General features: G+C 39.7%; 1 protein-coding gene across 1 annotated transcript in view; it reads right to left on the reverse strand.

Moving 5' to 3' along the window:
• The window catches only part of grik4 (glutamate receptor, ionotropic, kainate 4), a 194856-nt gene extending 190249 nt beyond the window's left edge, over positions 1-4607 (reverse strand). Inside the window, exon 1 of the mRNA XM_042486419.1 lies at positions 4526-4607. Within this exon, the coding sequence (XP_042342353.1) occupies positions 4526-4607 (82 nt within the window). The remainder of the gene's footprint in view (positions 1-4525) is intronic.
• Positions 4608-12265: the final 7658 nt, after the last annotated feature.

Consider the following 12265-nt stretch of genomic DNA (forward strand, 5'->3'; position numbering starts at 1 on the left):
AGCTGCACCATATGGTAGTGAACAGAGACTTTTATGTAATGTTATGCAGTATCTTTTCTTGTTAAAAAGTTTTACTCATGTAGACCCATGTCTGAATCGACAACAGCTCTTCTCAACAGATTGGTATTTCACAACAGTACTTTGTGAATTGAGTTTGCCTTATATGCTGTCTTGAATAATTTATCTCTTTGATCCAGTCCTTTAAATAATGCTATTCATGATTAGTTAAAGCTTCACTTGTCTGTGTTTCTTTCTTATTAGGGGCAATACTGAAGCAAATTCAATTATTTATACTCTCTCAGGTCGCAATATCGCTATAATTACTCTGCAACAACCGCCAACAACACTGCAGGTTATATTTGATTCCAATGCTGCAACACAGCAGCAAAAAGTGTAATAAATGACCCTTTATTTTTGTACCTATCGTACCAATCAGAGGGTTTATCAGAGGGCATGTACACCTATCATACATGCCAACTAATTTGAAAACAAAAGTCCATTTTATCCCCCAATTTGCCAATAACACAGCAGACACAAAGATAAGTTCCTCAGTTCACCTACACTGGGCTTGCTTCTGGCTGCTGGCTGGTCCTGGCGGGGAATGTGGCGGGGGCGGGAGGTTGTTTTTGGCCCTGATACATTCAGAGAAGGCCAGACAGTGACATTATGCCAGCCAGGCAGGACTCGAGGGACAGCCATGTTAAATACCATCTCCTGGAGCGCAAATGGCAGGGAGTTTGTGGTGGTGTTTGGGGGTATGTGTTTGTTTGCGTGCCTTAGTGCGCTTTGAAATTTGTGCGTGGCTGTGTGTGTCTGTGGTTTGTGCATATTTATGCCTTGTACTGCCTTGTGCGGAAATATACACACACACACACACACACACACACACCTAGGCAGGGCACACACAAAACACATACTGACTGTACACTGGTAAAGCGACAGGTGCTGTGCAGAGATGACATTAGAAGAAAAGGAAAGAAAACAGGCCAACTGCCTAATTACCCATCAACGATGCAACATGACTGAGATAAACATAAACCAACATCGACGCAGAGGTGCTTTTATACAATCAGATGGAGGCTGGAAGAGAACGCGGGGAAAGAGCGGAGACATGCTGCTGCTAGTCATTTATCCAATGATATTCACAAACAGGGAACAATTTGTTCTTGGTCTTGTTGATACAGTAAACTTTGAAGCCGTGTTGTTTTCAAAATACAAAAGATGGTTTGGGGCATCATATGCAAAACCACCAAAAAGACTCCACAAACCTCAGCTGTGCTGTGGCAGAGCTGTGAGACACAGAGCAGACAGGAGAGAAAACTAGTGAGTGATACAAAACATGCTCACAAAATAAGAAATGTTGATACAATTCAAAGATGACAGTTGCACTGACTCTCATTTTTGCAAGGCACAAAATACTGGAGGATAAAAAGACTTCACCTCACACAATAGCAGATGCAAAGGGAGGAGGGAAAGATCAGAAAGAGGCTGCATTAAAGTTCCAATATGCATTTATGAGCCTGTAAGATGGGGAAACTAAATAATGTGTTCATCATTACTGAAACTCATTTCTCCAGAAGTGAGTGCTGCAGTTTTATTGAGTTGAGAACTGAATCCACAACACGAAGACAATACTCTTCACAAAGGCAAACTTTTACCTTCAGCACTTTTATTCTTTATTTTTCTAAAACTGCACTTTCGCTCTGTCTCAGTATCACATTTTTAATGCACTGTTCTAGTTAACTTGATGTTTTAATGGCCTTATAATAACTGCACGGGGATTTGTACACTGGTTTTGTGTTATTAACTTCCACCCCTCTCCTGCGAAAACAAATCAACCTCTCAGCTGTTCCTGGAAGTTGACATCTGTGCTATAAATTTAAAGCGAGCCACTGAGAGACTAAGATGGGAGCACAGTCCGTTAGCTGTAGAATCAATCTAATTCTCAATCTCTAGTTTTACCTCCACATCCCATTTGTTTCAAAATACGGTGTATAAATACACACACCGTTTAGCACCTAAGACGATGGATCTATACATAAATAAAGAGACAGTCAGTCATAGTTTTGGGGAGCTAGTGACAGGGTGTCAAAAACCTGCTGACTGTAGGAGAATAATAACAAGAGGGAACAACTCCCACTGGTTACCAACAGACTCTGGCAGGTTATGAGACTTTTGAACCATGCCCTCTTAGATGCAGCGTCTAGTCAGTCTCAACCGTGGTCCACTGATCTGCCACAATTCACAAAAGCAGAATAACACAGCGCTGTCTGTTAAACTTTGGGCTATTGTCCCAAACTGTTCAAGCTGCTGGTGCAGAAACACCATTGTTTAGCCAGGAATGATACCATCACTCTATTAAGTATTTCAAATGGTCCAGTAGGGATGCTCAACTTACAGTCATGACATAATAATGAGTCTGTGAATGTCTACTGAGAGTCAGCAGCATTCACAGCAGTGGCCCTTTCATTTTCCATCAGGGTTAAAGAAAATATTAAGGCTAAGATGAAGGTTTAAAAAAAGCTCAGGTTAGCAATGAAGTTAGACTAAGATCATGGTTATGGTTACAGCAAACACTTGGACTTTTGTACTGCACTGCTAGTAAAAATCAGCTAATTAATTAAATGTTTGAGAAGTGTTGCCATATCTGTATCTGTATCCAGGGGGTTCACTACTAATTTTGGGACCTACACACTGGAAGACTCTGTGGGCCCCCTGCCCTACCACACCTTTTAAATCAGCTTCATGGATATATTAGAGGGCCACACACGCAGCGTATTTTGCACGCTGCATTCCATTATTTTCAATGGAAAACCTGCAGCAGGCGTGCTCATAAGCCCATTGTTGCATAACACATGCATTCCAGAGCGCCTCTTTTTAACTTTTGGAATGCAGCAGAGCACACCGCATGTCATGTCACAAGGAACAACCAATCACAGCCAGAAAACATCTTTCCTTCTTTATATATCATTATAATGGAGGGATAACCTGAGCTTTACATCTCTCCCACAGAGTATATTTTGGGCCCAATACACACTTAAGAAGCAGCCGGGAGAATATCAGCTCTGCATTCAGGATCTCTGGTAAGAAAACTTTGACACGGTGCTGTTTGTGGTTGCTTCGCAACTTTAGATGCAACCTGCCTCCATGCTAATGGAGTGGACACAAGAGTAGCACCCAGCGCCCTACCTCACGTTTTCCAGGTGATTAAAGACACAGCACGTAAACAGACCTTGATACAGCATTGGCAGCGGGGCCCCATTTATTCCTCTGAGAGTTGCTCAGTGGTGCATGGAGCTAAAATGGTTCAACTGCCACATATAAAACTACCTGGATAATTGGCTCTGCGTCAGCATCACTGAGCCCATGGAGCAGGCGCACTAGAGACCTAGATGGGATCTTCATACTAGCTGCTGATTTTAATCAACTCAACCTTCAACTCCAAAGGTGTAGCAGGATCAAGGATAATTGTAATACAATTTTTTAAGCTTTGTTTTAAAAATGACCAATAAATCTACCTTCTACCTTCTATGGCCAGCAAGTGAGCCGAGCATTCAACTTTCACCAGCAGAGCGGCTGACTGCAAGTTTAGCACTCTGCTAACTCAAATAACTTTCTTTTTACTTTGATTTTGTCACTCTTCTTAACTTTCCAAATGTTATTGGACTAAATGGCTTTAAATTTGACAGTAAAACGACTCATTTCGCTCATTATGATTAAAAAACATAAAAAATCCACTGTTTTATAGACATTTCTTTCCCAATGTAAGTCTACAGGGGATTTCTGGACCCAATGGCGACATGTGGCAGACCCCTGAAATTGCATTACTACTGTTTAGCCACTACAAAAACTGTCTTCAAAGCCCCATGCACTTCCTAGGGGCCTGGTCAGTTTGCTTTCTTTCCCTCTCCTTTATTTTTCTTCCTTGGAACCCCAATTGCCCTTTCTGGGGAAAAGACATAACTGTAAATTGGTGCTTCAGCAGCATGAGCCATCACTTTGTTTCCATAGCCTAAATGACAAAACTCTTTGCCACACAGATACACCATCTTTTTTTCTCTGCAGCACTGCGTAGAACGTTTTTGGCTAGGCTGGGTCTAGTGTATTTCACAGCCATTTAGGACCGTGTCATATCCACACGTGAATTTGTTTTGGCCAGTTAATACCTCGTGCCATGTGTGACTGGGGAAACGCAGGTATTTCACAACACTTTTGATTGAATTTCTTCGGCCACTTTTCTCATTAGAGACTGTGAAGTTAGACTGTAGTGTCAATTTGAGCTATCAACAGCAATTACATTTAAGCTCACACTCCATAATTAAAATTTAAAAATTCATCCAATCACATATTTTTCAATTATTATAGAAAAAAAATCATTTTATGCTTGTAGTATGTGACTATCCTGCAAGTGTTGTAATCACTTTGAACCAATAAAAAAGAAGGCTTTCAGATCAACATGTATTGGCAGCAGTATTTCGACTGTTTATAGACTGCACAATATTGCAATGTAGTTGTTCACATTTACCTATTCTGAAGGAGAGCGGGCCACCAGAGGTGCTTCTCACCCACATGGCTAAGAAGAGCAGAAGCGCCCAGGCTGTGAGCATCTTCTATGACTCCTCATGGGTCCTGCCCCGGGGGTGCCCCTGTCACAGCCACCTGAAAAATATACAAAGCAGAGCACACCATTTATACATCAACCAACATGAAGAGGGACACACAAAAGGCAAAGCTGTGCTGCAGACTGTTAAACCCGCAGATATACAGCCCTCTCTCTCTCTCTGTCTATCTCTCTTGTTGCATACTGGGAATCTGTTAGTGAGAGTGTGAAACCGCCACTCAGTGAATCTTAGGCCCACAAGAGTTTTGACAACTTTTCTTTCCTCATTTCTGATTTTTATGTAACTGGGTAAGACTGAGCTGGCTTTTGGGGGTTTTGTTGTTTGAGTCAGAGGGGGAAAGATGAGCACATTGGCGCCTTCCATAATGCTCCATTTGGACCTTAACATTTATCCTGATGGTGTTCTAGACACTAAAAGCACAAAAAATCCTTGCAATGAACTCAAGTGTACAAAGCTCTCTTCTCATTGGTCACTTACTTGGGGGTACTTTGGTGGTGGCAATTTAAGATTGAAAAGGGATCAAACTGGTAACTTTTCACTCAAGCTGCCTCTCAAACCTCTTATGCCTCCATTGTCCTATTGCAGTAGAAAAATAAAATCCTTTCATGCATGTGGCACATACACTTCTTGCAGGCTTTTAAGCTGTAATTTATTTTTTATTACTGGGGTGCAGGCTGAATATGACAACCTGTCCTACGTGTCTGTCTTGTCAGAATAAAGCTGTTGTTGGCTCTGTTTGCGGCATTCAGACTAAAGCACGATGTCCTCTGTGTCCTTTGTTTTCCCACGTACCTCTCTTCCTTTTGAGTTATTCTGTCTCTGAATCTGCTCTCCTATCGTGGGTTATTCACGGATGTTGATGCCTCATTATTTGTTTTTTTGTTTGTTTTTTTTTTACCAGTCTATTTCACCTGTTTCATTGTTTCTGTCTCTGAGTAAATCAATCTGACAGCTAGCTTCTCACTAACACAGGGGGAAGAGAAGACTGCAGAAAATACTTTTCGTAGTAAAAGTGGCTGACCAATTGGGTGAAACAGACTGCACAAATGCTTGGTTGTGGTCCAAATGGGCTTGCCCAAGGCAGCAAGGCAACTGTAGGGGTTTAACTCCATTTCCAAATTTAAAACTTGTATCAGATCATGTGGTGCTTTGTTCTCATAAATGAGAAAAGAAGGTTAGATTAAAAACAACAAAAACAAAACAAAACTCAATTACCGCTTTGCAGCTGTATGCCTAAATTAGTGAAGTAGAAATTAACATTCATGTACATACTCATATGTAGTCATGACAACTGACAATGTTTGAAATATGGATGTTGCTGAAAACAAGCTACAAATTCTAAATCATGGATGCTTCACACCCATCTTCAAACTGGCAGCAGAGTATCTTTAAAATCATCACAGTATCAAGGTGGACACCCAAGATTGATGTCACAAATCTAGTATCCAATCAAATCTTTCCACTCCTGTTAGTTATGGCATTGATAAATGTCCAGAAAACTATTTGTTGAACATTTGATGTCAAAGAGAAGTTGACTTTTGTCTGAAATTTTCTTATAATTAGTGTATGAATTCTGTTTTTTCATAATCCGTCCAAGTTAAAGTTTGTGTCAAATTCAAGGAAATTTCCTCAAGGCCTATTTGAGATATTGCGTTCATGAGAATGAGACAGACACAGAGTCACAGTGACCTTTACCACTGACTACCGAAATTTAATTTTTTTTTCTTTTTTTTTTGAGTCTAAGTGGATGTTTGTGCCAAATTTGAAGAAATTCCCTTAAGGCGTTCTTGTGATACCCCATTTGCAAGAATGGGATGGACGGACAACCCAAAGACATAATACCATTGAAAGCATAAAATACATAGTTTCTTCTAGGAAGTCATTCAAAGCTTAAAATGTGTAAAGAAAAAAAATCCAAAAAGGGCAATCTGTTTAAGGTTTATAGTAAATCATATTGTGTAACGTTTGTCAATTCAACAACTTCTGTTACTTGTGGTTCTTCTTGTGTAATATCAATTTAGTCATACCATTCCTTATTTCAAAACAGGGTGTATAAACATTAGTGTGAAGGAAAACAGAATAAAGCTGTTGTTGCAGAGATGATAAATCAGAAAGTTGGTTGTGGTTCTCTTTCAAAGGACCCACAGCAGCGAGGATAATGAGGTACATTGGGGCTGTTGGAGGGGGTACATTATGTCCTTAATCATGGGAATAGTATGAGTACTGGAGAAGCTGGAGTCAAATTAATCAAAGTTTCCAGAGCGCCTAATCAGTCTTAACTGACCTTCAACCCATGACAGATATATTACATAGTCCTACTTTTAGGTTTAGCAGTAAAAGCATTCTATCAACTCCCTAAACCTATGAAATTACTCTTATATCCTCCAGAGTTAAGAATACCTGCAGAGCTATTACGAGTTCCAGCAGGTGGATGATGACATGACCAACATGCACACATATTCCAGAAGCAGTGATATGATGGACAGTTAATTTATAAGAACGAGCCTCTTCAAACAAAATTTGAAGAAGCTTAGTTTGACTGATGATGTCCATGTTCGGGGTAATTGCTCCATCTACAGACCTGGACCCACAACTCCGAGTTCTTTCATTTCATGATTAATTGAAATCATGAAAATAAGGTTAAACAGCGCTGATTTGAGAGGAGCTGTGATTGCAGTAATTGTACCTACGAGCTCCTGTATAATGCATATTCAGTATTTTTTTCCCACCACTTAAGTAAGGTAGTTACACAAAATATAAAGAATTAAGTCAACATATATTAGTATGCATACATTATCCTTGATATTGTGGCTAAATTCAGAGATAGCACACCACTGGTAGAGCACACCAATAGCAGTGTCAATGACTCATCTAATTTACTGTAGCTAAGACACATTTACATTCACACAGTGACTCAAAAAATAGCCTTACTGATAAAGAATGTAAATGTTTATTGCTAGATACATTGGTTTAAAGCTGCTATAATTGTCATTTTAGACATTTATTATAATGTCCTGCAACTTAACTGTTCCGGATCACCCTTATTGCTCATAAAGTGTCATTTTCAGCCACAGTATGGAGCAGTTGTCACTACCTGCTCAGCATCAAACTGCAGACACACAGTAAGCGGCTATCCGTGAAGCATTTAGCAGCTAAAGAGCCACATATTTCCCTCAACAGTTGGTAGAGGCTAAAAGTCAAGCAAAAAGAAAGTGAATATTGGACTTAAATTTGCCAGATGACAATTAACACAAATCTTAATGAATGAATGTTGTCCCCTTTCTTCTGAATGGGTAAATAAGCAAATATTTGCTAAGTATGTCATATTTAAGGTGACAATAAATCATTGCTATGTTTAATTTTGTTCACTTAGCTCCCAAGTGGCAAAAAAATCAATTATTTCAGGTTAAGAGATCTTACCCTTATGCAATAACAGTACAATGCCATAGATGCAACACTGTTTCTGTATTTTGTTTTATATTGATTGCATCAAATTGTATGTGGTTCAGTCCGGCAGGCTTTTGAATTACAAACCAGAAACATGAACCAAAAAAAACCAACATAAAAAAACATGCCATCATTAATTTCACAACACGGTCATCAGTATAAAACTGTGAAACATTCTTTCATGGTATTTTTAGTCCTATTTTGTCTTGTCTCGAATCCTTGAAATTATTCTTAGGTGCTTGATAAATACAAGCACTGTTCTCTTCTCATCAAAGTTAGAGTTTGTTATGTAATTTTTGTTAAAAGGTAGCAAAGGAGTGGGGCGGTTCTGGTAAGCAGAGAGGGCAGTGTCATCTGTTTTGTCAGTTTTAATATTGCTGAGAAAAGACAGTTTTTCAAAGAAGTTGAGAGAGGTCAGTGACTGCAGGTCAGAGCAACTAGAGTGACAGTATTATAGTGGAAGGAAGCTCTATAGAGGATTTTACCTTGGACAGGACAAACAAAGAGTCTCTTTAGACTCATCCTTCCAAATATAGTGAGCCATTTTGATTTGTTAGAAGCGTGGAGGACAAAGCATCCAAATGTCAGACAGTACACCTGTGAAGATGGCAGACAGCAAGATTAGCGCAGCCAGACTCAACAGATGAGGGCTTCTATTTTCGTACAGGCACAAGGCCAGGAGGGCTGCAAATGTAGCCACAATGTCATTTTCATCAGGAGGCAGTGCACTGTGTTGGGGTTGCATCTGCGGGGTTATTTCAAAAATGTTAGCATATTTACCTCTTGAGGTATTAGGGGGTTTCTGGCTTTGGGGAATTGTTTGTCTCAGCTGGCTGCCTGGACTTCACTTACAGACAAAAAAATTAAAGAGTGGGATCTGAAGACCCAGTGGATGTCTTGAAAGAGGTGGTGGCAGAGGATGTGTACGACAACATGGTGGACAGAAAAGTTCAGCCTCCTATGGCCGGTAGAAGAGTTTTTTTTGTTTTGTGTCAGTAACTGTTTAGTTTCATTTAATTTTTTTATGGAGGCACAGGTTTTTGTGTGAAGAACAGGTGAGTTTCCACTGACTATATGTATATAACAATTTTAAGGGTCACAGATTCAAACGTACCCTCAATGTGCGACCTGTTCTCATTCAGAACTTGAAAAATACTGAAGCTTTAAAAGTGCTTACGGCATAAGATCACAACACCAAAAGCCACCTTTTGCATCCACATGAAGTGCCACTGGCCAATGTCAGGTGAGAACTTGGCCGGAAAGAACTGGACGCTGTCTTACAAGGTTGATGGCTGTATGACACCTGCCGCATCCACACGTATGTGCACAGGCGGTGTCGTTTGAGAATGCAGTTGGATGGAATCTGTCACAATGATGAATCATGACAGGATGGCGTCAGATTAAAATGCTGCCAATAATGATGTAATATGAGGAGCACGAGCGCACCTACAGGGCGAGCGGGAGGGGCGGTAGACAGGTCAAACTATCTCTGGACTTTAATGTAGGAGTTCTGTGTTCGCTACCTGTCAGAAAGTGATTTGTTTTTCCTACACCTTGCATTGTGCCTCTATCCCCCGATCTTAACCATCCATGACTTTGTTGCTTAAGAAAGTTTATTGTGATTACAGATCTCAGAGGCTTTAAAATTGGGGATAAACAGATTATTGGTCTGGCTGAAAAAAATAATTCACAAAAAAGTACAAAGAAATTGTCAGCATGGGGGAAAATTTTACTTTGTAAAACCTAAGACAGCGATTTTTATTCACTTTTAATTTAAATTTTTGCTTGACTTTATTAAAAAGTTGCTGGGAACTTGTATTTTATGTTCAAAATTTCAGTTTTGATTAAACACTTGCTGAAGACACTTAAAGTTTTGTGTATGTATTGACAGCGAGATTTAAAGTTTTATTGTAAATGCACAACAGTTCCATCGACTAAGTAGGCTACTTGTGTCACAAACATAATGTCACAAATTCCATGTGATGCACAATATGTCAACAGTTTAGCATGCTACACCTACTAGCACAGGCTAAACTGTTATTAAAATGAGTAAATATGTTGTATTTTGGACTCAAACACCAGTTTCCTGGGTGAAAGTTCTGTGGGGGTTTTTTTTTTACCCATCCACAACCCCTCCCACCCAACCGAAATGGACTGCTCCAATAAGTACAAAAATATGCAAACTTTGTGGGTTTTTATGCTAGGTGATGTCTTCCTTTGCTGCTGTAATAATTACTACAGCTAATAGAGAGCGCCACCTTACAACAACCGTGAGCATGGGCCATAATGAGCTGCTTGCATGATTGACCTATTGGGTTGTCTGATTTTTAACATACTATATCTTCCTCTACTTCTACAGGAAACGAATCTCATCAGCAGATCAGTAACACTGATTACATCATTTGATCAGCAGAAAACCTGTCCTGTGTTAGTGTTGGTATAGGTAACTTTTGCATGAACAACATGGTCATGCGTCTGCCTCTTGAATCACTTGTCTGTAGGGTCAAAATATGATCAATATCAATCAAGTCCATAAAGGCAGAATACATGTAAAAGATGGGATCAAATGCTTCATCAGTGAATATATCTACACCAACAGTAGCATCCCATAGCCCCAGATAATGTGTTCTATGAACTGAAACAGAGTATGAAAAGTTCCTTTACACGATAGCTTATATTTTGTTGGTCTGACATCATAAAGCCTCTTGGTACACAACTACCAATTTAAAACAAAAGTTCTAGATGGGGGAGTGAAGAAGTGCACTCTGCCCTTTCTAAGCAACTCCGGGGAAAGTGTCTGTAAGTAAGTGTGAAACCACATGAGCCAGTGGCAACGGTACAAGTCTAAGATTATCATTCTATGCAGCTCTGTGTGTGTTTGTCCGTAAACCTCCTTACTCCCTGAGAAGATCCACTGAGGCTGGAGCTGCATGTGTTTTCCCTGAAATTATTTAACTAAAAGGAATAACATATAACACATTCCTTTTTAGTAACATTACAGATCAATATTTGACATTTTTTCTGGCATTGGAAATGATTTAAGGATTAATGGCCCACACTGACGACAGGAAAATCCTCAACCCCATACCAATACCATGTGAAATAAGAGTTTATATCAGGTTTACGTCTATCTCATATGCCGACCATTTATTTTGTTGATAACGTTTGCCGGCTCACTGCCTTTGATGGGCAATAAGATGGATCCTGTGGGTTCTCAGACTACCTTACTGAGTTATTGCGCAGGAGAGCCCAGGGGAACAGTTGGATCCGACTGTCAACACATCAAGATCATTTCACAGACCTTTCCTAGGAAAACTATGCAAATACCAGCTGTCAAAAGTCTTCCCCCGAGGTTCTCAGGAAAGGAGAAAAACAGCATTAAATGAGCGCCTGTTCCGAAATTAATTGAGTACTGAAAATTCCTTGCAGCTTGTATCGTTATGCACACGGGGGGATTACTGTGCTTCATTTGTTCAATTAGCCCGACTCTAGAGCAGCACGTTTTAAACAATGTAAAATGCTCTCATAAAACCGATAGCCAAGAGTACATGTTTTAGCATAGCAGCAATTTCTTGAGACTACCTTGATTAGTAACACACAGAACTGCTTCATGTTTAATGAACTCAATTGGCACATTTATGAGAAAGAAGGTAAGAGCTTGACTACCTCTCCAAACTTTTACTTCAATTGAAAGTATAACTAAACACCACACACAAAGCTGTTTTGTTACACTTGAAAGCAACTATGTCAAATCAATGTCAACCGTAGCTCAGATACAGCTGCAGCCTCCATCGTCATTCAGCTTAAATGCAATCTGTAACACTAATGGTCCTTCAGCGACATCAGCGCCTAAAATTTATTCGATTCAATGATTACCCTCACATTTTCAAAACTCCTGAATCAATTAAATTATTTCAAGTTCAGCTACTGACTTAAAAAAAACACAACCACTGATTGATCTATATCTCTACTATTGAACTGCCACTCTTTCCCCAGCGACACTGCCCCTTTACTGTAGATCATGTCTGGAAGACAAATGGCTAAAAAGACAAGACAGAAGACGAGTAAAGAGTGAGAGGTAAGGGCATTCAGGAAAAGTAGATAAACTGGGAAGTACCTTTTTATTACTCAAAAAAAAAAACAATCTGTGCAGGTATTTTGCTTAGATGCACTAACGTCTGTTTGTGCATTGCAAA

The sequence above is a fragment of the Plectropomus leopardus genome, chromosome 5, assembly GCF_008729295.1.
Source record: "Plectropomus leopardus isolate mb chromosome 5, YSFRI_Pleo_2.0, whole genome shotgun sequence".
Lineage (NCBI taxonomy): Eukaryota > Metazoa > Chordata > Actinopteri > Perciformes > Serranidae > Plectropomus > Plectropomus leopardus.